The 27,675-nt window shown below is 48.1% G+C and overlaps 2 protein-coding genes across 2 annotated transcripts; one reads left to right on the top strand and one right to left on the bottom strand.

Moving 5' to 3' along the window:
- Positions 1-4: 4 nt before the first annotated feature.
- LOC121673139 (treslin-like) lies at positions 5-13,803 on the bottom strand (the record flags this gene model as incomplete). Its single annotated transcript, XM_042046206.1, has 20 exons — positions 13,108-13,803; positions 12,272-12,557; positions 11,473-11,714; positions 10,963-11,206; positions 10,315-10,450; positions 9,449-9,591; positions 8,533-8,745; positions 7,734-7,882; positions 6,905-6,999; positions 6,452-6,545; positions 6,205-6,284; positions 5,644-5,880; positions 5,133-5,229; positions 4,840-4,912; positions 3,994-4,134; positions 3,409-3,499; positions 2,832-2,893; positions 1,864-2,019; positions 971-1,128; positions 5-784 (listed from the first exon to the last, which is right to left on the bottom strand). Coding segments are annotated over exons 1-20 (4,125 nt in total), but the record flags the coding sequence as incomplete, so codon positions are not given.
- A 4,692-nt stretch (positions 13,804-18,495) lies between these two features.
- On the top strand, positions 18,496-26,684 carry LOC121673140 (ammonium transporter Rh type C-like). Its single transcript, XM_042046207.1, is given in 11 exon segments — positions 18,496-18,929; positions 22,280-22,466; positions 22,921-23,071; positions 23,413-23,560; positions 23,959-24,125; positions 24,779-24,916; positions 25,272-25,408; positions 25,959-26,083; positions 26,288-26,313; positions 26,315-26,362; positions 26,459-26,684. Coding segments are annotated over 11 exon segments (1,404 nt in total). The 5' UTR covers positions 18,496-18,718; the 3' UTR covers positions 26,525-26,684.
- Positions 26,685-27,675: the final 991 nt, after the last annotated feature.

Here is a 27,675-nt window from a genome sequence, read left to right as displayed (position 1 = left end):
TGGATGTGTGAAGCAGGGACCTCAGTGAAGTGCCTGGAGTCTTTTGAAAAAATGGTTTAGATGCACCAGACTCCCCAGCCTGTGTGTGGGAAGGAGAGCAGATTGTCTCAGTGATTGTGGAACTTTCACGGAGTGGAAAACTGCAGAAAGGCTCTGGCCTCACAGAAAGCTGAGATATTTCTGTACTCAGTGGGATGGTACATAACTCTGAACCTGGATCTTCAAGTTTCCTGGGAGTCCTTTTAGGTGTTCGAGGTAACGGATCTAACTGCACCTGAATTTCGTTTGTGAGGATTTGCCTTCGAGCACTACCTGGAGATGCTAATTTTAAGAGGTATCTCAAGGAACGTCTTGGAGTCTGAAGTTCTGTAAAACACCTTTCTTGGATGGCAGAGGGGGAAGAAGAAGCAGTTGGGTTTGAATCTGTTGGAGGTAATTTTGAGGCTTTAAGCACTGCAAACCCTTCACGTTTTGGTGTTTGCAAGCCAGACTGTTTGCAAGGAGGGGAAAGTGTTTGTGCTGCACAACAGGCCTCAGCAGTTACTTGCAGTAAGTGAACCCTCTTGCTCTCACTTAGCACAGATGGAGACTTGACCCTTTGTGAAGGATGAGAAAAGTACTTTCCCAAACATTTAGCTACAGTCTGCTTAGCTGCTGGACTTCTGCCAGCTGTCTTCTCCAGCTTCTGTGGCGTCCTGTGGGCAATGCGAGGCGATCTCCTTGGGAGCTTACTGGCAGAATTCAGTGGCTTCTGGGCAAATTTATGAGGTGTCTTCCTAGGAGTCTGCAGGGGAAAATTAAATTAAAGAATTTAATTTAATCATCTACTCATTTTCATATTTACTTCCCAAGATTTGAAAAACAAAAAACCCATTGGATTAGACTTAAAGAACACTACATTTAAGATGCATAGGTCTGACTAAACATTAATAGAAAACAAGGATGGGAAGAAAGAGGTAACTGTTTCTACCTGACATGAGGTGACCTCCTCTAAGTGTAAGGAATCTTTTCTTGTTCTCCTCCTTCCAGGTGAATGCTTCACTGCAGGACTACACATGTCAATGACTGCACCAAAGAAAAACCTCTTGGGAGTCTGGACAGGGGGGCTCTCTGAATGCTGGTTAAGGCCTATAATATGGAACAGTACAATTTAACTAATACAAAGTAACGTGCCACAGTTGTCTGAATCACATCAGATGTGTGGAAAAGTAGTGTAAAAAGCTCATATCCCTGGCATGTGCTTTTCTAGCCAAGTGTTAAAGCTTCATCAGAATTATTGTTATTTCCCATTATGAAATTAATATCCATCTGTAGAAAGAGTGCTCCAATGGTAAAAAAAGGTACAAAATACCTCAGCCTCTTATTCTATTTATAGCTTGTAGCTTTAGATAGTTCTGGTTCATGACTAAGGATTCTAATAAGTAGAATATAAAGAACTAAGTGTCACCATTTTTAGCTGATAATCCTACTGAGAAAGCCCGCAAAGAAGATCCCATCCGTCATTGCTTTATGCTGCCACAGAGTAGACTGAAAGTAAGCTATAGGATTTCTGTCCCATATTTTACAAGGATTTCACTGCATGTAAGGAATGCAGACTGACAATCAGTGGTATTCTGTTAGATGAGCCTGACTGGTTTGTTAAGTTGGCAGTGAATTCAAAATAGCTGCCTTACCATCCTCAAAATTCAGATTACCAATTAAAAAAAATAATTACTGAGGATGAATTTCTGTCTACAGAAGATATTACATGACAGCTCTTAGCTTCTTACAGTCTCTTGTAGAGCCAAATCAAATCAAACTCAGAGCTATCCATGCCAGCTTTTCAGATCAGCAGTATCAGTCTGCTCAAATCCCACTCAGTACCTTCTACATCCTGCAGTTTACAGCTCTCCTTTTCTTGTCTCTGGCAGAGGTGCTCTGAATTTTTTGAGCTGGGCTGTGTAGTGGAATAGAAAGCACCAGAGCAGGTCCTATTCAAAGACAGCTGTTTGATGCGTGGACTTCTTCTCAAACCTGCTTCTGCAAAGGCAAGGACATTGGAGATTGAGCCTTCTTTCTCCCTCAACAATGGGTACATCATCAGGAACAGTTCCCAACTGCAAGGAACATACTCTCAGAATAAACTTCTCTACAGATACCTATCTCACCCAGCAAGGCAAGCAGGTGAAGAAAAGGTTCAGCTTTCTTGAGAATTTGGAATATTTATGCATACCAATCTTCTTCTAAATTATGATGCCCCCTCCTCTAAGTCATGTTTACACTCATTCCTCTTTAGCAATTAAATGGAAAGGAATGCTAGAAAAGCCATGTTCAATGCAAGTTACATCCAGGTTAAAAGATGGGTTAATACTCTTGTCTCTTTCTGCTACCAATTTCATTTTCCTCCTTGCCCAGACATGCTGGCTTTTTCTTCCCTTCTGGGGATAAGGAACAGCAGTAGCCAACATAAGAGACGCTCCCCAGAGCCAAGTGGCTGTCTGTTACAGCAGAAATCAGAGCAGGGTCACAGCACAACATGGTGAAGTTACATTAAAAATAAGCATGTGCTGGTTTGACAGTAATTATAGCAGCTCGGAATCTTGTTCACCCTTCAAGTCCTTCATGTTTTTTCATTTAACAGACTTACTATCTACCTCTCTTTCTTAACCTCTACTGTACAGAGCTGTTAAAGCAATGAGCAGCAAGTGGTTCTTTCAGAGGCAGCTGTGCTCCACCAACAGAACAGTACAACACTTTTGGGCTGACTTCTCATAAATTAACTAAATCAAAGCACACTCGTCTTACGAGCTATGACACAGCCAAACCACCTTTAATGAAAAATCAGTGCTTACCATATATGGCCTTCTCTGGAGATTCTTCTACAACACCAGTGTCACAACCTGGATCAGAAGACCTTGAGAAACAACAGACATTTTGGGCTTAGCATACTAAGCACATTTACAGGAACACAACTTGCACAGAGACTGAAAAGCAGTACTCTATTCTACACCAATATATTGCTTTGTGGGCTACTCTAAGTGAGCAGTTAGTGAGCACTTCACCTCCTATTAACATGTAATTGAGTATGGGTAGCTCCCTAGCTGTACAGGTAACAGTTCTACATGAAAGAAAATGCTACAATTCAGCCTGGAGCCCACAAGATACAGCAGGAACCTTTTCTGAAGAAGCCCTGGAATCAGCAACTCAACCCAGACAGACATTAGCTGCAGGAATTAAAGCAGCCTGACTTACATGATGAAGCAAGCAGTATTTCCCCCAGTGGCATTTAGCCTCCACTGGTTCCCTTGCTGCCTTAAGTGAAGATGATCTTCGACCACAACAATACCTGATAATTCTGCTCATAGCCACTAATTAGACATCCATTAATTAGACACCCAATACTTACTGAAAAATTCAGAAGGAACTCACCGGCCTTTGATCTGCTTGTGTAGGAGTCTCCTGGACACCTGCTTATGTAGTGGTGTTTCTGCAACTCTCCTGGTCAGTAACTTGCGATGATCTAAAAATCATGCAAGATGTGTAACATCCCACAATTAATAAGCACTTGGAACAAACAAATAAATAAATAAATACAGTTTCATACAGGCTTCAGCTTAAGAATGACAGTCAATATAGAACCATTGTGCTGTCTCCCAGCACTCACAAGCTATCATTATTTCAGTCCAGTGTCTACGCCTCCTTCCCACTCCCTCAATATTATTAATAGTACCATGTCAGACACAGTTAACCTACTGAGATAACTTTCATTCTTCATCTTTATTTCACAGGTCCTTTTTCAACCAAGCATTTTAATTTTCTTTATATGTAAAGAGTTCAGTAAAAAACAGGTTTCAGCTTCAATACCATCATTATTCAATCCCCAAGCACCACAGCGATGACCCCCTCCTTTATTAAAAACAGATCCTAATTGTTTCATAGAACTAAGAATGCAAAAATAGGAATTTTAGCAAAAGCTCTTCCACAACAATCTTACATGTGCAAGTCATAGCCTACCTTTGTTGCCCTCACTGGTGCATTTGTATTTTAGGCCTTCCACAGCAGATACTGACTGGCTTCTAAGCATCTTTTTCAGTGACCTTTTTGATGGTGGAGGTATCTCTTCATTGAAGAGATTCCTCCTTACCTTTGTAACCTCTGTGAGGCAAGAAAAGCAAGAAAAGATCAGATTACAAGGAAAAGCAGAAGAAAAAAAAAAAAGAAAGAAAGGAAAATCATACAAAGTTAATTTTGCCAGGCCACTAGGGATAGGAACAATTTACCAGCATGGAAAGACAACTTTTTAGAGGCTACAAAGCTTTGAAAAGTTGTTTTTTCTGCTACTGGAACATGTCCTCCTCTAAATCCATTCCAGCCTTCTCTCCTGAATTTCTATTATTTGCATTATTCCAGCAATAAACTACAAGCAGATGCCATAGCAGAAAAAGCAGACAGTCAGTGTGTCCCATGTGGAACATTAGGTGTACTACAAAATCTCAACCAAAGCACATCTTGGTTCAGAGAAAACACGTGAGATTTATTTTTATTAAGTATTTGTGGGGATATATCCTATTTTCAGATATAGTTCATTCTTGTCCCCATTTTCTTTCCAGGACAGCGAAGACGGAAATAATTTCAAGAGTCAAGGTTTTCTTTTGAGGACACAGAATTTAAGTTTTCTGCATATGAGTACACAGAATATCGCGTATTTTTTTCCCCCTCAAAGTTTTTGCACAACTCAGCAAAACTTCCTTCACATTTCCAGCATGCCTCAGCATAATTTCATCATGGCTCAGTAAAATTTACAGGGACAACATGTGCTGAAGATGCACCTTTCCATGAACAAGCCAGAAGTCAATATACCTTGCACTGCCTCTTTCTGCAACAAAGGTACCTGCTGGGACTTCTCAGTGGCAAGGTAAGAACGCAAGTTCTCCTGAAACAAATGAGAAATCAGCCTCAGCAGCAGTGCAATGTTATGTTTAAGTATGAATATTAACTGTAAGCTCTGAACCACACATTATTTCAGTTTCTCCTTTGAAACAATTTGATCTCTGTACAGCTGCTACAGGGCACACTTACTAAGGGAATACAGAGCAAGAGTTTTTGCAGTCAAGCATCGCAACTCATACACAGTCCTTCCGGAAGAGTTTTACCTTTCTGATGGGATTCTTGGCTACCTTGGGAATCTCAATTTGACGCAAGTTCTGTGGTGCTTCTGTCATGCTCCTGTGTCTGGCTAACACATTATTCCTTTAGAAGACAAACAAAAGTTAAAATAAGATCAGAAGCACAGTTATCAACCTACTGACAATTAAACTCAGGTTTGACTCGAGACATAGGAAGTGTTTACCTAAACTGAAATTGCAAACTGCATTGATAACTCACTTACTGTACTAAGATATGACTTGCAATATAAAAAGCTATTCCTATCTAAGGTTGGTATTGGAACTCATTCACAATTTGCTAATATGAACACAGAATCCCCAACACAGAGATCTCCAGTAAATCACTTTTAACAATATAGGTCAGCTACTGCACAGCATAACTTGCTTTTCCTCTCCTGGACAATGCTCCTGAACTCTACTTTTGCATAAGAATCAAATACAGAACCGAGACTGTATTTTTATAGCCAACAAAAAGCTGCCTCCTGTTCGGAATTATTACCTTCTCTTTTTGGCAGATCTGGTGCGCAGCTCCTCCAGCTGATCACTCTCACTGCAAACAGCGCTGGGAGTTAAGACAGATGATAAAGAGGGTGGAAGGCCTGGAGATTTGCTATCCAGAGTCATGGAGTCATCACTGAAGAAGTCTGAAGGCAGAACAGATGCCAGCTTCGGAGGTATTTGTGTACCCAGACCATAATAAATATCTCCAAGGGTCTTCGGTATAGAATTCATATACCTGGAGCATCAGAGAGAACCCACATCAAATACACCCCTCCTCAAAACTGTTGGTATTTCAATCCCAAGGTTTGAGCTAAATCCTTGTTCTTACATGTCAATTTAAAAACAAACAACAAATTGAATATCAACTGGGTTTTTTAATTAGTTTACTTGCTTATCAGCTACTTTTTCTTTAATCAAGAGATAAGAAACAGAACACATGTAAATTTCTGGGTATTACAAAGATGCAGTAATCAAAGCTATTGATTGCTGTCTACTCACAGACAACATCCAACCCAAACCACAGTCCCCAGCAACACGTAAGTCATGCTAAAGAACTTACAATTCTAATATTTCCTCTAGAAACTTTGTAAGATAGGCTGGGTCTTCAGTCAGACATAAAATGCGCAGCATATCTGTCATCTGGAAGAGAAAGTCAGGTGGGAAAATGGATTAAGGTGTGACAGCTGCAGCACCAGATATTTTAGCAAAGAATATAAAGTGTTAGTGTAAAATCAAAGGAAAAGCAGTTTCCAGGTCTGCATTTCCAGTGCCATGCAGAAACACAACCTGGTTTATACTTTACTTGCCTCTTCTAACAGCTGCTCCATTTCCTCAGCGTTGCTTTGCAGCGAAGGGCACTGAAGGCACAACTCAAGGCGCAGAAATACCTGAAGTCGGCACCTAAGAAAACAAGTAATTATCCACCACCTCTTTTTCTAATGGAAACAGCATATTTACTGCAAAAGGTGTGCTCAAAAAAAGCAATGGGAAGGGAAGTGGTTCCTTTTGACAGCAAAATTTAGTTAGCATTTCATTTTGGTGGCAAGGGAGATGTCTCATTCCAGATACAGGCTGCAGTGCTTATCACACAGCATGGGTATATCTGCATTTAATGAAACGGTTTTACTGCAACCAGAGATTCTCCTTGAAACATGTGCCCCATGGAAATACTTTTCCAGTTGTACAAAAAAGCCACCATTAAAAACTGCTAACCAACTCCACAGTATCTCAGAAGCTGAAGTAAATACAGTGTCTCATACTCTCTGACTTTGGTCTCCTTCTGTGAGCCCTGCTGTTGTCTGAGCATTTTGCTGGTCTTCAGGAGATGGTTTCTGACTCTTTCCACACAGGCCACCTGCAGACACATAATGACAGCAAGAACTTCAACTCTGTTCCCTGTCTGAAGGGCAGGTTCCTCCCTTGTCCCCCAGTTATCCCCCCAACCCAATACATTCTTTTGGATGTAGTTCAGTTTTTTCCTTTTCTTTCAAGGAAAGGAATTACTTTTCAGTAGCACAGTTATGATGAGACAGAACAGCTTAGAGCTTGAAATCACAGAGGTTTCTTGCTCACAGCTTCAGGCCTTCTTCACTCTGGATTTGTCTCTCACGGTATTTTTGTTCAATTAATCACAGGTTTACCAGTTTTGGTTTCAGATTGTTGTAAGCCTGTAAATAGTGCTAAAGATTTTAAGAAATACCTTGAACGATTTCTCTTTGCTGGCAAAGCCAGGCCTAGATTTGCCACGTAATGGAAAAACAAAAGATGCACCTTCTTTACAATACAGTTTGCAAGAATGTATTTTTAAAAATACTGTCTTTGAAATTAGAATTTTTAAGGAGGCCAATATAAAGAAAAGACGTCTTGCAACGTTTAGCAAAGTTGTAAACTGATAACTGAACTGATTTTCCTACGTTCTTTACAACCATCCACAGTTTTTCACTATTGAGTCCTCACAGATAGAAGCAGTCAGTGATCAGGGTGCAACTGCACATAAAACTTCAGAGAACATGAAGGAAAGGTAGCCCAAAACAGTAAAAATTCTGACTTCCAGATCAGTAACAACCTCGCTCACACGCTCTTACCTACCTCTTTCTCTTTGGCATCTTGTATTTTCAAGAACCTTTTAATGGCCATGATCATATTCTGGGCACGTGCAGGTGAGGGAATTCCCTCAGCAACAGCCTTCTGGTAGCTCGCAGTCAGGTGGGACTGCAGCTCCTCCTCTGTTTGGAAGTCTGCAAGGAAATGGTCTACATTAACAAAATGCCTGTTCCCCACACCTCACCGATAAAATACTCACCCCAGCTGAAGTGGGGAACAGAGGAAGTAATAAATATTTTCTCCAGCAAGGACACATCCAGACCACAGAACACTAACAGAAGCAGTCCCAGGTCCAGGCCCTTGACATACTACAAGCTAAATCAATTCTATAATCAACAAAGTTTGCTTAAGGTCAGCAAACTTTTAGGCTACTGTAGCAGTCAAGAAATGCCCTTTATTTCCACCTAATTAGTAAACAGGACTACATTTCCAGTTACATGTTGATGGGTGCTTCCCTCTATTTTTTTTGGTTAAAAAAATAAAGAAGTAAATCCTTATTGCTTTTTTCAGATGGATATAAGGCAAGAAACTAACCCCAGAAGCAGCTGTAACACTAGTTTGTAAAGAGACAGAAACAAAATGGGGTAAAGATGGGAAAAAAATGTCTACTGTTTGCCATGCTGAAGATACAGAAACCCAAACACTGATCTGCTCCTTGGCACTGAATACTCCATTATTCTCTGCTCTCCCTTCCATAAAAATCCTGCATGGACTCCTGTATCAGGATATCAAGAGTTCATATGGGATGTATCAAGACAGAAAGATAACAGGACTTAACACACACCAATTGATATTTTAAGTGCCTTTTCCTTTCCTTCCACCTTTTCATCCAATCTTTTTGCTGAAAGCTTCTGTGGAACCTTCTCGTTCACTGCTGGTGGCACAGCATCAGGTTGAAACTTCTGAGCTTTTACATTCAGTCTTGCTACATTGAGCATCTGCAGGGATCTGGACATGGTCTTCATCTTCTGCCTGACTGGAGTTCGGGGAACTCCACCTGCAATGCCACAAAAAAGTGTTCTACCATCAGGCATGCTGGGACAGGAACTCCATCCAAGGTAGAGCACAACACTAAACTCTGTAACTGTGAAGTGAAATTAGTAACCTCCTAGAGGAAAGTGTGGCCCCAAAGGTTCACATTTCTTCATGAAATGAGCATACAGGCAGCACAGTAGGCAGCTGCTTCTCCAAATAAAAAGCAGGTGCACATTGCTCTGCATAAGAACTTAGGTAGATTTAATAAAATTTATATATATAGGAGGCAATCTTATGTCACAGAAATAGAAACAGCTGACAGAGTAGGACTTGCAGATACATGAGGCTAGGGTAAAGTCAACTATGGTTAATGTAGAGAAATGCAATGATTAAACTCTTCTAGAAGAAAGTGTTCTATTTCTCTAATTAGAACAAAATTGAGAGGTTGCAATATTTACTAGTAGTTGTAGCAGTCCCTGTTTCAACAGCTAATTAAACTGCAGAGCTCTGCATGCTGCTTTTAACAGCTTTGTCAGTCACTGCACAGCCTTGAATTACAGTAATTCAAGTTCTACTATAGGACAAACCTAATACTTAGTAGATAAATGAGACTGTCCCTAAATAAAATAATCCAAAGCATGCTACTACTTAAGAGTACATATCTCTGCAGTTCATGCATTATCTTTTTTTGACAACATGCACATATAATCCCAAAGTATACATACGTCTTTTTTTGTTATTTCCTGGTCCAGCTGCAGCAGAAGTTTCACTGAATTTTCTCTGGTACAGCTCAGATAGACTTTCTGAGAGCTCCACATCAGACTGGTCTGCATCATCCTTCCTGTTAGCACAAGGAGCCTGCAGGAGCCTATATGAAAGAACACTACAGTTATCAAAAAAAGGTGGGAATAGGAGGTGTATCCCTTCTTCCCTGTGAACAGAAACAAGGTTTTTCTAGGTTCCACTCTGCAGCAATACAATGCAAGTAGCACACACTAGTAACTCTTCCAGCACCTGTTCCCCAACACACTTAGGAGATGCGAAAAACCCAAACCACCCTCTTAGAAGGGTCATGGCAAGCTGGAAACAAGCATTACATTAATGTACAATGGATATGGCACTGACCTGTACCACAAAACTAAATCAGCAGCTTTGTGCTTTCTAAACTACCCTGCATTAGACTCTCTTGTTTCATTCAGCAAGCTCTTTGAAGAAAGCAAGCTCATTCATTCCAAATAAATACCAACTGTGAGAACACAACCACATCTTCAGTATCTTGCACTGGATCCTACCATGCCATAAAAGCTCAAGTCTGTAATTTCCCAAGTAGCTTAAGGTCATTTTAAGTGACCTGTATAACTCTTGAAACTACCAAGATTTTGATCCACACAAACTGATACCCAAACAACCTGTTCCCATTTTCTTTTGTCTATACACCAAGATTTAAGCCAACAGTAAACTGAGTACAGAAATAAAAGCACTACTAATTAAGAGGCACTTAATTATAGAACTCTAAGCAATGCTACAGCCATACTCCTTTAACTGGAAGCAGAAATCCTTGATTACTACTCAGAGACATTCAGAAAAATACCTGAATGACTCCATCAGATCCGAGCTTGCTCCACAAGCATTTGATGCAGGATACCATGCTTCCAGCACTGAAGGATGCCAGGCCCCTGTGTGGGACAGTTCCCGCTGGACCCACTCTGGCACTGGAGTTTCTTCTCCTGTAAGCAGACACACACATACATAAAAATTAGAAAAGCTGAACGAAGTGGCAGAAGGTCCCAGGCTTCAGAGAGGCTCTAAAGCAGAGGTTCCCAAACCTTTGATCCTGGAAAGGCATTTTCATTGCTAATACATCAGAAGATGAAAGATTCACTCAAACACAAAACACACGAGTAAAAGCAGCCTTCTTGCTGCCGTCCCACCCAAAGGCTTTCCTGGCCAGGGATAGCCCATGTGACACATTTTAGGAAGCCTCCTTCTGAAAACATGGCCCCAGGCACATGTAGCTGTGCTTTAGCTGCAAGCTAATGGAAACTAACACTCTGCCAGAAAGCTACACCCCTGCAGATTTCTTTCTGTGTCACATCACAAGGCCTCAGCTACAGATGACACAATGAACAAGTCCCAAAAATGAGACTCCTCAAGGACAAAATCATTAACCTTAGATTTTTTCCACTGCAGATCTGGAGATGATCAAAAGATGGCAAGTTTTACATTTCCTGACACCTACCCAGACTGGCCAGAGAATTTTCCACTGACATGTCAATTTTACTCAACACACTATTCACAATCTCTGGCAGGTGAGTAGCACAGTCTTGGGAAGAGTCTTCCACTACAGCTCTTTCAAGGCTGCATCCCTGAACTTCAGCAGTCTTCTCAGGACCAAGCACAGTCAGAACTGCAGTATCCTCAGAAAGTGGTGACAGAACAGCAGTGCAGGGGCACCAAGTTTTAGACAGAGATACCTCAGCAACCTGCATTTTAAAAGAAAAAAAAAAAAGGGGAAAAGCGAAGAGTTTACATTATCTGGAAATACAGAGCCCTAAGGAGCACAGATACTTTACAAGCAGGTTGTAGAGTCACATGATCTCAATGAAAATGTTCTGAATTTAGCTTCAAATGAACAATTTGCAGTGCAGCTTTTATTACTATTATTGTCTTCCCAACATGATACTGCCACCCTTTTTGTCACAGCTCATTTCAGAGCAGATATTAGCTTAAGGCAAAGAGGAAGATTTACCATGTGCAGTCCTTCAGCCACTAGACTCCTCAACAGCTGATGAAACAGAGATGTGTTACATTCTCCCTGCTCAGCCTGTGAGCTCTGCAGTATCCAGCTCTCTGTGAAGAAGTGGCCAGCCTGTGCCAAGCTCCAACCTGTCAAGCTTCCCTTCAGGAAGATGCTGACTGGAGACTGCAGGTGTCTTTGGCTCATGGCAAGAGGTTCCAAGATCACGGCACAGCTTTCCTGCTTCTTCCCTCCTGTGCAAGGATAGGATAAAAACAAAAGTCTGAAAGCAAGTAAAAAAGGTTTTTCCATCTAGGTGAAGAGACAAGTTCAATGTAAAAAAGTTAGGTCCAAGATTAAATAAGGAATATATTCTGCAGTAAGTGTGTTACAGAACTGACCTCCTTCCCAAGCTCTCAAGGAGCTGAGTGCATGGAAGGACCACTAAAGAAAGACCCCACCCATACTGCATGCTGCTTTAAAGCTGATCTGTTTTATTTTGAAGGGGCTTTTAATCTGTGGGGTTTTTTTAGATAAACTGAATAATCGTATGAGAAAAGGGAGTACACCTCTATAAGGTGGGACCAGCAAAGAGCTCTTCATCCAAACTTCTAGGAGCATGGAAAACTGAAGAGGCTAAATCAGAAATAGAGCACAAGCAGAACTTTAACAAAAAAAACCACCTAGGCTTTTAAATATCCGAAGTTACTTCTACACATATTATTCAAAGGGAAGCTCATCAAGGACCCTGCATGAGAGATCAGTTACTATCATATATATCTATATTTTTCTTTCTTTTTTTTTTTATTACCAGGCATGCTGAGAAACAACGTTCCTTCTTGCTGGGGAAACACTGATCGATACACGGATGGCCTCGAGAACAAGCAGTTCAAAGTCGCATCCAGCGGCAGAAGCGTGGTCCAAGGCACAGCCTGTGGCACTGGGAACCTGGAGTCCCCAAGGAAGCCAGCAGCAACATCTGCCCTAGGGTGACTCAAACAGTGCACCAAGGTTTCAGCTGGCAAAATGGTGCCTCCCATCTGACAAATCACTTCAAACATTGTCCAGTAGCCCCCATGATCCGGGCATTCGATCAGCTGAAATAAAAGTAAGAGAGGTCTCAAGTTAAGGTTGGCAGTGAGAGAACTTCCATGTAAACAAATAAAGACTGCACGTTTTCAGAAAAGCTGGTATAGGAAACCTATCCAAAGCATCTAAACACGGTGCTTCCTGGGAGTTTTTATGGACTTTATCAGCCTTCACAGGAACCTAGCAAAGCTTATACTATTCCCAGTGATCTAAAAGCTAGCAATATTTTCAAGCTCTTTTTTTTTTTTAAATCTGGTGTCTACACACCTGAACTATCAGGCTGCTTATCCGCAATTCTGAACAACTGTAACACCCCCCTAACTCAAAGCACAAGACATCTCATCAATAAACACTGCACAGCTACTCCACTGCAGATGTATCTCAGCCTCCAGGTGGATAATTCCGTTCCAGATTTCAGTCCCTTGCTGAAGATTGTGCGGCAGTAAGTGAACCTTGGCGCGCTTCCCTACCACCCAAAGATTACTTATGCCAGAAAGTAGCGTGGCAGATGTCCCGCTAGTGCTCCCAGCTGAAAGCTATGCGGTGTAACCTCGTTACCTGAGCCCAGTCGGCAGTGTCCACCCAGAACAGGGTGATTTTCTGCTCCGTAAGCAACTCCTGGACACTCTTGGGCAGGAGTTTCTCCGCCAGCTCCTGCGCCGTGGGCGGCTCTCCAGGGGAGGAGGGGGCATCGTTCCCGGACACGAACTGCCGGAGCTCCCTCCGCGAGTGCGGGCAGGGGGAGAAAAGGAACACGGCGTTCACGAAGCCCTCGGGCGGCGCCTCCGGGGGCTCTCGGGCAGCCAGCCCCGTCCTGCGGCTCCTGCGGGGCGGCTTGGCGGGGGACGCGATCTCCGGGCGGTCCCACTGGAAGTCGAGCAGCGTCTCCTTGAGCCCGCTGTGCGTGAGGGCAGCGCGCGGCGCGGGGCCGGGCAAGGCGGCGGGGGCCCGCGCCCCGAGCCGCTCCGCCAGCTCCTCCTCGAACCGCTCCCAGGCGCGGGGCCCCGGCGGGCGGAACCCGCCGCCCCGCGAGGCGCCGCCGCGGCCGCCGAGCGAGTCGAAGAAGCGGAAGGCCCAGCGGAGGCGGGAGAGGCCGAAGCGGCAGCCCAGGAGGGCGAGAAGGCGGAGGGCGCCGCGCTGGAGCCGCTCGCGGCGCGCGGGGCCGGCGGTGTCCAGCAGGAACACGGCGCTGTGCGAGCACGACATGGCGCAGCCTCCTCACGCCGCCGCCGCCATCGCCCGCCCGGTACGGCCGCTCGCGCCCTCGCCCCGCGCGCGCCCCCATTGGCTGCCGCCGAGCACGAGCCACGCCCACTTCCCGCGCCTCCCTCTCCCATTGGCGGACAGCGGAGAGCTGGAGGGCGGAGCCGCGCGGCGGCGAGACGGGTGCTCGCCGCTGATTGGCCGGCCGCGCGGCGAGCGCAGCCAATCCCATTGGCGGGGGCCGAAGACGGAGCGGGGGGGCGGGGCCAGCGCGCGGACCGAGCCGATTGGCCGCCGCCACCGGTTTAAAATTTAAAGCCGGCGGGGCGCGCGTAGCGGTGACGTCACCGTGTGCGAGGGTATGACGTCACCGGGGCGGGCGGGGAAACCCGCGGAGCGAGCGGCCGTGGCCGCGCTCGCCGGGCACCGGCCGCGACCCCGGGGCTGAGCCCCGGCCCCATCCTGCCCACCCTGCACCCGGGCAGGCTCCTCTAGTGCCGCTAGAGGTCTGCGTCCGTCCGCACAACGGCACCTCCCCATCCCCGCTACCGCCCGCGGGCAGGAGGGACAGGGACAGCGGCACACAGAGCCTGCCTGGAGGGTCCTGCCGGTACGGCATCCTCCTCCCCGAGCCTCCCTGGAGGGCAGCAAAGACAGCCCAGGGCCTGAATGGATGAAATTCAAATTCAGATTACATATTAGAAAAAAAAAATGTAGTGTTCGGGTGGTCAGGCATTGAAACAGGTTGCTCAGGGAAGTGGTGGAGAGAGCATCCCCGGAGGTGTTCAAGAGGCATCTGGATCTGACGCTGGGTGATGTGGTTTAGGAGTTACAGTGATGGTTGGACTTGATTGTAAAGGTCTCTTCAACCCTGATGGTTCTGTGAAAAAGTGTAGGGTCAGAGCACCCGGACAGGGGCTGACACTTGTGGAGGACAAAGACCCTGGGTCGTCATCAGCTGCCCTGGCCAGGATCATCTCCTCCCTGCAGGGCTTGAAGCACATCTTGCCCCATGGTGTTGGTGGTTAAGGTGTGATCACACTGGGTAAGGGCAGAGGAATCCCCAATGAGCAGAGCCACCCAGCTGCCCGCTCCACCCTCGCCTCCAGAGCTTGAATGCCCCAGCCCAAACCAGTGTCACCAGCAGCCAGTCATATTTATAAAGCAACAAAGACAAGCGGGCACTAAACTGCCCATTTGGCTCTGCTGGTGACTGTGAACACAAGTGGGTTTAATGGGCTGGAACACAAGGAGCTGATCCACTCGGGTGGGCAGGAGTAACCTGCCACCAAGAGCAGGAGAAGGACAACCACTCTCCCTGGGTGAAAGTGCGGAGGGCAGCCTGCAGCCTTGGGGATGTGGGCTCCCTGGGGAGCCGTGGGTCCCTTCTCCTGGCTGAGGGTTGACATCTTGTGCTGCTTGCCAGTATATCACTGCTGTCTGAGCCCTGAAGAAGAGCCAACCACACCATGTCACTGCCATTGTCCAGCCACTGGCATCTGTCCCAGCAGCCCGCTGAGGACACTTAGCAGAGTGTGACCAAAACCTGCCTTATCACAGTCCACCTGGGACCAGAAACAAACCCAGGGCAAAGGGGAGTTTCCCAGCAAAGTCTGACAGCTTCCAACACAGGAACTGCTGCTGGCTACTCAAACCCTTTCTCCTTTCCTGCCCACTACAGTGTATTTGTTCTAGAAGCCTGTCCAGCTCTTGGGAAAGCCAGCAGAGGTGTTGGCTGAGCCCAGGTGATGGTGTTTCCCAGTGTGACAGCCAGAGTTGCTCACACCTCTGCTTCTTGTGCTGTCCCATGTTTGTGCTGCTTACAGAGACATTTGCCCTCTCTGCCTGCTCCACAAGGACACTGACTTCCCTCTCAAACAGTCCTTGGGTTCTTTCTGGACAATCATTTACTTGCTGATAAATGCTGTTTCTTGGGAGGAAGGAGAGGGCACAAGAAAAACCATTTGTAACTTTGGCTCACATGTGGTTGACACTTTGATCCAGATAGGATTTTTTTAAACTTAAAAAAGTCTCGCTTTATTTCATTCTGCTTCCAGCATTTATCTCCAAGTGATACTTAATGGTGGGGGCTAAAAAAAAGGCTGAGAAAGCCCAGACTTAAGTGAACTTGTTTGATCTCCCCTCATACCACCACTCTGTCCTGCCCCAGTGGAAAGTTTGTTTGCCTTTCTGCTGAGCCAGCCCGAAAAAAGTTTTGTTTTGTATTGACTCAGATGCTTTGCTTTCAGGTCACTCCTCAAGGACCTGCACAAGCAACAAGTCATCTTTGATACTGGGCAGTGCCCAGAGTCTCCCTTGTGCTGCATGAAGGCTTCCAAGCCTCCCCATATCCTCATTCTCCAGTGCCCTCTCCACCCCGTGTGCCCAAAGGCCACTGATAGTGGCAGCTTTGACCACTAATTCTGGGGAGCACCCATTCCCTCCTATCCAGGGTGAAGCTGCCCCAAGGCCTCCTGGCAGGAGAGAGGGATTTCTGTGTGCTTTTGATTTTGTTTCTACATCTTTCAAATATTTTTAGTGCTCATAAAAGTGAGAAACTGGGAGACCCAGCTGGGACCAGTACTGTACAACCCTCACCCAAGGCAACTAAGACCTGCCCACTGCCAGGCCTAGTCCCACATCTCTTAAGCAGAAAGGCAAATGTTCTTTCTCCCCCAGCATCATCCCAGTGATTTTTTGGGGAAACCTTGCAGCTCTTATGGGTGCTGGACGTGATGAGTAAAATTCTGTGGTGGAGCAAGCTCACACCAGCCTGGAGTTTCCAACAGGACATTTAAGCACCTTGGTATTCTTGACTGGGGCATGGTGAAACGTGCGCTGTGTGTCCTACCACACAGTTGGGTATCTTGTAGGGTGGATGCAATGGTGGTCTAAGGCATCACAGGAAGTGCTCTGCCAGCACTGCTGCAGACAGGTGCTGGCACAGCCCCATCAGCCTTCCCAGTGTTATCCTGGCCCTCAGGAGGAGCCTGAAGAGAAGTTGGTCCCTTAACGGGCTCTCACGGCATGGACAGCCAGTGGAGCATGCCAGCCCTGATGGGACTGCAGTGACAAAGTGCTGATCTGCGGGTTGATAAGGAGGGGCAGCGCCAGGCATGCAACAAAGTGAGCCTATCAGGCCAGCAGAAAAACCATTAGCCTTTGTTCCTGGCCTCCACACCTGGGGAGAGGGGTTGGGGACAGCAGGAGGGGCAGAACTGCTGCCTCTTGGGGCTGCACAAGGGCTTTGCAAGCTGCTTTTCTGGACACCCTGCCATTTCAGTGATGCCATAGATTAGAAAAGCTCTGTAGTTACTCTTTTGCTACCATAATCACAGAGCATAGCTGCTGGTGGATACAGTACCTTAGCAAGTTCCCTTTTGTTTTAAAATGCTCCTCTGTGCTGCCTTTTTTGAGGTGTTTAAGGGCTGCTCTAGGGCAGGGTGGAATACTGGTCTTACCACATAGTTGGCACGAGAACATGCAACTGTCAACAGTGCTCCAGCAATTAGAGCTCAAGTATTGTTTGGGGATTTCAGCTTCTTTCTAGCTGGAGATCTTTTGTTTCCTGGTGTGTACAGCTGAGACTGCCCTGCAGAAACCCTGTGTAATGGGAGACCCAAAAACATACCCTGAGCAGCATCGCTCGAGGGAGCGCTCATCCTTCAGATAACAGCAACATCCACTTGCTTTAGGTGTCCCCAAAAAGTGACCCCAGTCACACAGAGCTCTGCTCATGCAGGGTAAGGGCTAAGGCAGATGGGCTTCTCTCTTTTTCCCAGCGCTGTCTCTATCCTGCTGCCTGCACGGGGTTCAAATGAGGTTGGGGAATGATTTTGTGTGGCCGTCAGTCTCTTCAAGACCATCCACAGCATTTTTCTGCCATCTGTCATTTTGAGAAGAAAGCACACAAGAAAAAATAATAAACTCAAATTATTGCCTAATCAACACCAAAATCAGCGCTGCTTGCTCAGCCTGCGGGCCACAATTAGATGCCATCAGCAAATTTGGGCAGCTTGCCTGGGCTGCAGTCTTTCATCTCTTGAAGACTGACAAGCAACCCAGGGATCTGCAGGCAGAGGAAGGAGCTGGGATCCATTTGAAGGACTTGCCCGGCTCTTTGGGGAAAGAGAACATAATTCAAAACAGTAGGAAAAACGGAGTTTTGTGTTTATGTTTGTTAATTAAAGGAAACCTCATACCAGAGGAGGGGGCGTTCAGGCCTCCAGCACCATCTCACAGTATTGCCCTGGTTATGCAGCCCCGGCTCCGTTTGCCTTGCCAGGAGGATGCTCTGGGTAAATAGCTTTGGGAAATTATGGAACATGTGTCACTTGAACATCCTTACAGCTCTGTGGCAGCCTTGGCGGGGCCGTCGCGTGTCTGTGCACTCAATGCAGGATCTTGGTACCTGGTTTGAAGCACACACCTTCCTCTTCCTCCAGTTCTGCAGCACCGTTGCTTTTCCAAAAGCCAAGAGCAGGAGGAAAGGGCACCCTGCCTTCACCCTCAGTGCCAGCAGGGGAAGGGTGCTCGCAGGACTGGAGGGGGGTGAGGGGAGCACCCAGAGCCCGGGGGGAGGGGACAGCAGGGATCAGGGTGCTCCTGCCAGGGGCTGGGAAGGGGTGTGGGACTGGGCAGAGCAGGGGACTGGGCAGAGCAGGGGGCTGGACACGCTGCCTCCACTCCCCACTCGCACTGGCCTCCACATCTTCTCGTCCCCGTGGAGGCAGGGCTCAGAGGTGCTCGGAGCAGCTCAGAGGAAAGGTGCTGAAGTCTGTCCCTCCTCCCAGGGAGGAAGGTGGGTTTAGAGAAACAACCCTGCTGAAGCTCCAGTGCTCTGAAATGTGATCCTGCCAGAGGCACCTCCCTGGGCCCCACCTCGCCCTCTCCGACCTATATATGTGACCGGCCTTGGGCGGGCGCGGGGGACGTGGGCTCGCACGGTCCCCCGGAATCCCTGTGGATGGAGAGGCCGAGGCACCAAGGCATGGCAAAGAACACCTACATGCGCTGGCGGCTCCCGCTCGTGTGCCTCCTCTGGGAGGTGGCCATGATCGTCCTCTTTGGGGTCTTCGTGCACTTCGGTGCCGAAGCTGATGCACACTGGGAGGAAGAGAAGCGAGAGATGAACCTGACCAGTGACATAGAGAATGATTTCTACTTCCGATACCCCTGTGAGTATTCTGGGAGCCTAATCCTTGTGCTGGCTGGTCCCCATCCCATCCCATCCCATCCCATCCCATCCATCCTGTCCTGTGGCAGAGCCTGTCATAGGCGCTGTCTTCACCGATGGCTGGAAAGTCACGCTCTTGCCTTGAGGCTGGTTTGGGGTTCACCAAAGAGCAAGAGAAAAGCCTCATGGCCCTCCAGTGCCTTGGGGCTCTGTCAGCAGGGTATCGTGATGTCTTTTTTCCAGGAATAGGGCTGACGTGTTCCCAGCACTCTGAAAGTTTCAGCTTGCTGCCCCCTCCCTCAGCTCTGGATCAGAGCAAGCCTTTCTGTGCACACAGAGGAACAGCTGTCGAGATCCTGTGACATCTTCCTCCTCTTCCTCCGTCCACCCCCTCACTTGTGAATTACCCTTTAGCTACTGGCATTTCAATGCCAGAGTCCTCCTAAGCTGCCAGGATCCCAGGGTTCTTGGGTCTCTACGTTGTAGTGACACAGAAATTATTAAGAAGGTTAAAGCCCTTCTGGCCAGGCAGTGCCTTTGGGTGGCTTTGATCTCCAAGGCTGGTCATCTTTGTGAGCCCTTCAGAACAGGCTGCTTCTGTAGGCAATTGTTTCCAAGGAAGCAACAGGCCTGAGTCATGCATCTATTTAGAACATTTCCATTAAAAACACCTGCTAAATCAAAGGAGCTATAGCAACCTGTGGCTGCTGAGGATTAGCTAGTTCAGAAAAGGATTGGCTTACAGAAACCTGCTGCTCAGTCAGCCTCCAGGTTCATGTACGGTCGTGGCTGCCCTAGGCTCTCCCTGGACATCTGCCCCTGGGACCAGCCCCACGCAGGTTGGTGTGAAACAGAAGCAGTGCCTGAGGGCTGCTCTTGTCACTGGTGTGCTGGGAGGACATCAGGAGTCCAAGAAAGAGCGTGTAGGAGCTAAGGAAGTGACATCTCTTCTGTCCTCATATCCCACTCCTGCTCTGCAGTGCCAAATATTCCCCCTCAAATGGCTGCATGGATTCAACACAACTAAGTCAATCTAAGGGCAACTGCTCAGTTTAGCTTTGAATTACGTTTGTTTCAGATCTGAGGAAGAGTTCACATGCCCAAAAGCGCAGCTTTTCTTTCTCCCTTATCTAATCAGAAATATTCTCTCTCTGCTAAGACGGACAAACATGACAAGGTGGCCAAGCCCTGGAATTTTAATCCTTGTGTCCATCCAGTGCTGCTCAGAATAATGTGGTGGCTGAACACCCAAAGATCTCTTGGACCCACATATCTTCGATCACTGCTGTCCACAGGACCTGTCTGCAATGGCAGAGGGATAGGAGTGACAAACTGACAGGTCCTTCAAGCCAGAGATGATTGGGAAGGCGGGCAGAGGGAAGTTGTCCTGGTTTCAGGAAGCCAGTGCGTGGTTGTGTCAGTGGTGCCCATTGCCAGGTCCAGTCAGTGTGACAATTCCTTCTCATTTTGGATTGCACATGGATATTCCATAATGGGTAACTCATCTGCTCTCTAGGGAAAAAGAAATTCGATTTTTCATCCCGGGTAGCATTCCCAAAGCCCAAACACTTCCTCTTGGTAGTTATGGCAATTGTCCTCCCACAAAAGTGGGCTTACAAAACCTTTAGGGCACGGCAATGCCTGTTCTGCCTCTCAGTGATAACAGTGTTATTTTTACTAAGGGAAAACAAAGGCAAGGGTTAGAAAAATGTTTTAGTCTGGGTGCGGTTTGAAGAAAGATCTGCTCTTCCTCCTGAGTTCGTACAGGGTCTAACACACAGTGGGATCCTCTGGGTTTCTGGAAGGCACACAGTCCACAGCTTTAAGTCTGACGTGTGTATTTCTGCTTTTAGGAAGAAAGAATGAATATGTAATGCAAATGGCAGTGGATAATTCTAGCAGTATATTGTGCTGCTTACACTGGAAAAGAGAGAGGGGAAATAAATACAGCTGCAGAGAGAAAGTCTATGGGATTGTGTGGAAAAACCACAGTAAGGAAGGCTGCTTCTTAGGACATGTGGAGAAGTGCTTTTGAAGTGACCTCTGCTGAACAGTGCCAGCTGCAGATCTCGCCTCCTTCCTTTTTTCAGAGTGATTTCATAGGCATGGGAGGCATTTTTTAAGAGCAAGCAGATGAGCATGGCACTACATGGCTTAAGCCTGTCCAAATGCTCATCTTAAACAAGTTGCAAGGTCTTCTAAAGCACAAAAGGATGAAAGTCATGGCTTCTGCAGAGCTGCACTTCATGCAAGTCTTCACCAGCCCTCAGTGGAAGTAGCAGACACAAGCTCTGTGGAAATGGACCAGGGGCTGATGGATTTCAGCACAGGTTCGGGGTAGAGCGGACTTGCAGTCACTGAATTTCCTTTGCCCTGAGCTTACACCCTCTCTGAGGTGCACAGATGTTGCTGGATATAGTGAATACAATGATTTGTGCACTGCAAAATGCAGAACTTTCTGGTTTAGCTCCATCAATGCTGTGTTTATCTGTCCTACAGCATGGGTTTGCTGGTGGGAGCCTCCCAGGGGGGATCCCAGCCTTGGGCCTCCTGTTCTTTCCATGGGCTGAGTGGCCTGCAGTGTGAGGGTTTGCATGGTTCAATTTGTAAGTATGCAAGCGTTTCAGCTCACTTAATTGCAAAGCAATGCTTATCTGATAGAAACGTGCAGCATTAAAAAGTACAGTGGGTTTACTGCACCAAGAAGGTCTTTCAAGAGGCTCACACAGATCTGGTTTCCCCCGGGGAAGGGCATCTGAGGGGCTCGAGTGAGCAGGTCTGACCATTAGTGGGAAGAACTGGGTCTCTCTGGTTTAAGCACTAAAAATCTCACAAAGTGGGTTTCTGGTTTCAAGGGTATTTTGCTGCTGATTTCCAAAGCATTTAAAAATGTATTTGTAAACATTCCTTGTTCTTGTGCTCTCCTTGCTCTGAGCCGTCACCAGGACCCTGCAATGAATGGACCTACCCAAAATGACCACTTACGTGTTTTAACAAAACTTTACTGTTCATTTCACATGATATTTTTTGAGTTTTTTACAAAAGGGGAATAAACAATCTGAACAGAAAAATGTCTTCCTCTGTACACTCCATTACTCTCAGGTCTTCTTTTGCACACAGCTTTTAGTAAACATTTACTTTAAAGGCTGAGCCTTTTACCCAAAAGCCAGTTTCCAAAAGCTGAGCCCTTTTCAGACTTAGAAATGTGGGGACATGAGGCAAACACACATTTCTGCTTGAATTTCCCCCGTACTGCTTCTGATGTAATTAGTTTCTATTCAACACCAAATGCACGTGGCACTTTCAGCCCTGCTGTCCTCACAGAGCTAACAGTCCCTTCCCTCTGCACAGCCTTCCAGGACGTCCATGTGATGATCTTTGTGGGCTTTGGCTTCCTCATGACCTTCCTCAAGCGCTATGGATTCGGAGCTGTGGGTTTCAATTTCCTCCTTGCTGCCTTTGGGATCCAGTGGGCTCTCCTGATGCAAGGCTGGTTCCACTCTTTCAAGAACGGGAAGATCCTCATTGGAGTGGAGAAGTAAGGAGGAGTTGGGCTCCGGGATGGCACCTCTTGCCTGGCCAGTGGCAGAGCTGGAATGAGAGTCAAGCAGCTGGCAACACCTGTCCCTCACTTACATCAAATCAGTCTCTAAACTGTTGTTTTCCCTCCACATACGTCCACTTGCTTTCCACCTGTCAGTCCAAAGGTACCTGCCATTGTGGTGGTACTGCTCAAAGGGAGATTTGAGATGAGTGTCACCCCTTAGTGCCAAGCCAAGCACCACGGATGTCAGTGCTGAGAGCACGTATCATCCGCGTTATCTAAATAATGTGGGTGTGTGAGGATGGGAGGAAGGTCAGTGGGAAATCCGGGGATGTCTCCTAATCACCTCTTTGTCTTCAGGTGGGATCTCTAGAGCAGGGTGAAGGTGAGAGTGATTCACAGAGGAGTATTTCCTTATTGAACCGCCATTTTCCTTCCCCTTTTCCAGCCTGATCAATGCTGATTTCTGCGTGGGGTCCGTATGCATCGCCTTTGGGGCAATCCTGGGCAAAACCAGCCCCATCCAGCTCCTTGTCATGACTTTGTTTCAAGTCACGCTCTTTTCAGTGAACGAGTACATTCTCCTCAACCTTCTTCATGTAAGGCTTTAGGTAGTACCTGCTTCGTTCTGCTCCTTCCTCTCTGCACCTCTCCAAACTGTCTCCCTTTGCTATGGCTCCACCAAGCCACTGCCTTCATAAGCATTTAAAATGCAAGAATTCAGGCAGCAAAAGTAGACAGATTATGAAGGAGAGGGGCAGTGGGTTGTACTTCCCTGAGAAGGGAGATCTTCTGGGGTTTTACACGTAAGCTTGGCAATTCAGGAGCACTGGGTCCCTCTGTCAAGTGCGCAGACAAGCTGGGCACGATGCAAATCGGGCCTCAGCTCCAGAATGAGTGGCGATTGCAGAAGCAAACCTCTGTTTTCCCATGGCTGCAGGTAAAGGATGCGGGTGGCTCCATGACCATTCACACCTTCGGAGCCTACTTCGGCCTCACAGTCACACGGATCCTGTACAGACCCAACCTGGAGCAGAGTAAGGACAAGCAGGGCTCCGTGTACCACTCCGACCTCTTTGCTATGATCGGTGAGTCAGCCCTCATCTCGGGGGTGCTGCTACGTGGGGACCACTCAGCTGCACAGGGTGGTTCCTCCTGTGTCTCTGGGAAAAATTGAACCCAGGATATGGAGTTGAGGAGCTCTGCATCCCAGAGGGCTTTCACCTTTCAGAGTTACTCAGCTCCCTTCATCAGTGCCTGGTCTGAGATGATGCCTGGGAAGACAAGGATGTATTTTGGTTCCCTTTTTCAGCCAGCTTTTCCTGATGCTGGTCTCATCATGCGGGGTGCGGCTCGGGGGAAGGAGGACTATGGGATGTAATTTCCCCCTGTGCAAAAGTATCTTCTTTAGAGGTTTTTTTTCAGTCCCTGTGTTCTCTCTTTTCCCTTTCTCCTCCTCATCCCATCTGCCCCATCCCACCACCAGGTACCCTGTACCTGTGGATGTACTGGCCCAGTTTTAACTCAGCCATTTCTGATCATGGGGATGCCCAGCACCGCTCTGCCATTAACACGTACTGCTCGCTGGCCGCCTGTGTCCTCACCACAATGGCCTTCTCCAGCATGCTGCAAAAGAAGGGCAAGCTTGACATGGTAAGATGGGAGCAGAGCATTCTGCACTGCCCAGGGGACATGTAATGAGGTTGATCAAGGGTCCAGGAAACAATTGGCACTTGTGCTATGCTGAACAGATGCAGGGTTTCAGGGCATGATGGTGAAACCAGCATCCAGGCAGAAGCTCTGAAATAAGAAAGTGGGAATGAGTCCTGCGGGGCTTGAGGTGTGGGGTGATGCCCTATCTGTGGTGGACCCAAGTCACAGCAGGGACTAGACTTGCTCTGCTGGGCGTGTTTGGCAGCGCTCCCCAGCAAACCAGGCCTGCGCAGCAGCTCGTGAGCAATCGGGGGGCTGACTTGTACGTGTTAGATGTGTGGGTGACATGTCTCTGTGACAGCAGAGCTTGCATGACACACGGGTGAGACAATTTCCATCTCATCACAACTCCCCACCCATATCTGTGGATGCAAAGAACGTGTGTGGTACGGGGAGTGGGAGTCTATGTGCACCTGTGCTACAGACAGAAGCCGCCTGTTCTTTTCTTGTTTTTCACCACCAAGCAGGAAAATGGGCCCTGATATTTCCTCTGGAAACATTTTCAGAGCTGATTCTCCCACTTTGCCATTTGCACCATCCCTGAGCAATTACAATCTTCCTGAGATGCCAAGGCAGGGCGGTTGCTTCTGCAGGTCCACATCCAGAACGCCACACTGGCCGGCGGCGTGGCCGTGGGCACCAGCGCCGAGATGATGCTGACTCCATACGGCTCCCTCATTGTCGGGTCCATCTCTGGCATCGTGTCCACGGTGGGGTATGTCTACTTCACGGTGAGTGCTGCTCGAGGGGTCTGCAGCCCTGGTCCTGCTGAGGAGACCAGACATGGATTCACTTCCCTTTGATGGTTCCTGCTTTCCAGAATCCCTTATGAGATGCACTTCTGACTCCTTTTGCTGCCCCAAAGTGCTCAGGAAGTTTCATACTCCCAACAGGAGTGTGTTTGGAGGATTTGTTGTTGTTTTACCTTGAGCTTGGTTCACATCTTTGTCTACAAGCCCTTAGCTCTTTATTGGCACACAATATCACTCCTCTTTCTCTGCTTATCCCAGTCCTCCATGGAAGGGACTAATCCTTTCCCGGGCCACGCTCAACTCCCTCATCTGTCTCTACTTCCCTTCCCCTCAGCCTTTTTTGGAGTCTAGGTTGCACATTCAGGACACATGTGGCATCCACAACCTCCATGCCATGCCAGGCCTTATTGGGGGCATTGTGGGGGCCATCACAGCAGCTGCAGCCACGGAAGATGTATATGGAAAGGAAGGGTAAGATGGCTTGAAAATCTTCCCTGAGAACAGATTTTACCTGAAACTCTGTGGGCTGGGAGCAGGGAGCAATTAAGAACTTTTGTTAATAGTTCAGAGTTGCCCAGAGTTGTCCCTCAAAAACGTGGGGCGCACTGACTGTGTTGGGCTTACAGAATTGTAGTCCATCTTACATAGCAGCATCTTATGCAGCTGATTCCTGGTGGCCTCATAAAGTGAGCCACAGTCCTGCTGTTTGGCATTATTCTGGGCCACAATGGGTAGGGAAGTGCTTCTCCCTCCCCCCTGCATTGTTTTGCGGGGTCAGGTAAGGCTAAAAGTCTGAATTACAAAGCGAATGTTTATATTTTGGGCTTCTCCTTGGTAAAGCTTTGCCAGGGCCAGAGAAGGAAGTGAGCAGTGTTTTGGTCATTGCAAAACTCTCCTGATCGATTGTAGAAGAGAGATGGGGCTAGGAAAGAGTTCCCAGGAGAGCAGGGCAACATGGTTCCTCTGGAGCCAGGGAATATCTCCTGCCAGGGGCTGTTGTCACCATTTCTGCCCTCGGCAGGTTCATCAAGGCGTTTGACTTCACCGGCGCGTACCAGACGCGGACACCCAGCATCCAGGGAGGGTTCCAGGCGGCCGGCATTGTGGTGTCTCTGCTGATGGCATTTGCTGGGGGTGCCATTGTGGGTAAGCCGGAGGGGAGCGCGGAGCGGGGAGGGCTGAGCCAGCCTGCAGCTGAAACAGAGGCATCAGTCTGCTCTTTCTCCATGGCCGGGGCGATCATCCTGGGGGAACGGCACCGAGCAGCGTTTGCCCCCTTGGGTGGACCACCCTCATGCCGCCTGCATCCCTCACGGCCCCCTGCCCACCGCCCTGCCCTCCTCCTTCCAGGGGGCATCCTGAAGCTGCCCATCTGGGGGGGACGCCGCGGCCGAGAACTGCTTCGAGGACGACGTGTACTGGGAGGTGAGGGGGGCGCGGGGCGGGAGCGGGGCGGGGGGCACGAGATGGCGCTGTCGGCCCGCGGCCCGGCCCGGGGGGGCTCAGGGGGCTCTGCCGCAGGTGCCGGAGGACGAGGAGAGCGACGCGTACCACATGCACAACCCCGACAAGCCCGCCTCGCCCTGAGCCGCGCCCCGCCGCCCGCCCGCCTCCCCCGCCGCAGGAGCTCGCCCCGCTGCCGGGGCCGAAGGATCGCCTTCTCCCCGTGACGACGAGGGCTCTGCCCTGCTCTGCCGCGTTCGTAACGAGCTGCTGTGGATATAATAAAGACGTGTTCTTCTTTCCAGGGGTGTGCTGCTTTGTGTCAGCGGCCGAGCGGGATGGGATGTCGCCCAGAGCCGTCTCTCCCGCCGGCTGTCGGGAGAGCTCTTGGCTGCCCGGGACAAAGTGGAAGCGCTGGGACACTCCTGGTGCCTCGGGGACAAAGTGGAGGCATGAACGGTGGCAATAGAGGCTGGGTGTGTTAGTTAGATACTGTACTGGACAGTGCAGGCTGGGGAGACGCTTGGTTTGGGAGCTGGCACCTTGAGATGACAATTGAGAAGGTGATGAGCCCCTATGGGAAGCACGGGCCAGGCTGGTTCTTTTTGAGGAGGGGATGCTGGGGTGCAGCAGCTGTCCCTGCACTCATCGTGCCATCCACAGTGGGGTGAGGGCCAGCTGTGAGTCCAGCTACACTCCTACATGATGGCCTCTGCCATCGCCTTCCCTTGAACTGCCCTACTGAGACCTCCATCAGCTCCCTGGGAACCTTGTTAGGATGTACAGCACAGACTGACAGGATCCTTTCCTCTTTTTTGGATTCAGCCATTTCTACCAGTGTTATCAGATGGCTCCTTCCACTTACTGGTGCTATTCTGATGGGAAGAGGACAGTCCCTTTCTCTTAGCTGGACCATCAGGCTTCAGACGGAGTTGGAGGAAACAGGGATGAAAACCAGGCCTAAAATCCTACATGTTTTCCAGGGTGATATAATGTGAGGAGCAGGAAAGGAAAAGAGAGGGGGGGGGAAGGAGGTAGGAGGGCTGATAGGTCTCTTCACTGCATCTAGCTGTAATTCTTACACCTGAGGGGGGGAGTCAAAAGTAGCTATTCACATCCCCTTGGGATATGACACCCTCATTTTCCATGCTGAGTAAAGACAAAAACCCTTTACAACATGTTTCTGGAATTTGTCAGCGGCTGCCAGCAGCAGCATGTTAATTAAATGTCGGCAAAGATGGAAGCAAGAGGCTCTGCTCTAATTGGACACTTTGCTTGGTGGAGCTGAAAAACAT

This window comes from Corvus kubaryi, unplaced genomic scaffold (assembly GCF_017639235.1).
Source record: "Corvus kubaryi isolate FWS band 111438036 unplaced genomic scaffold, C.kubaryi_AGA036_p1.0 65242, whole genome shotgun sequence".
Taxonomy (NCBI): domain Eukaryota; kingdom Metazoa; phylum Chordata; class Aves; order Passeriformes; family Corvidae; genus Corvus; species Corvus kubaryi.
This window is presented reverse-complemented; position numbering and strand designations above follow the sequence as displayed.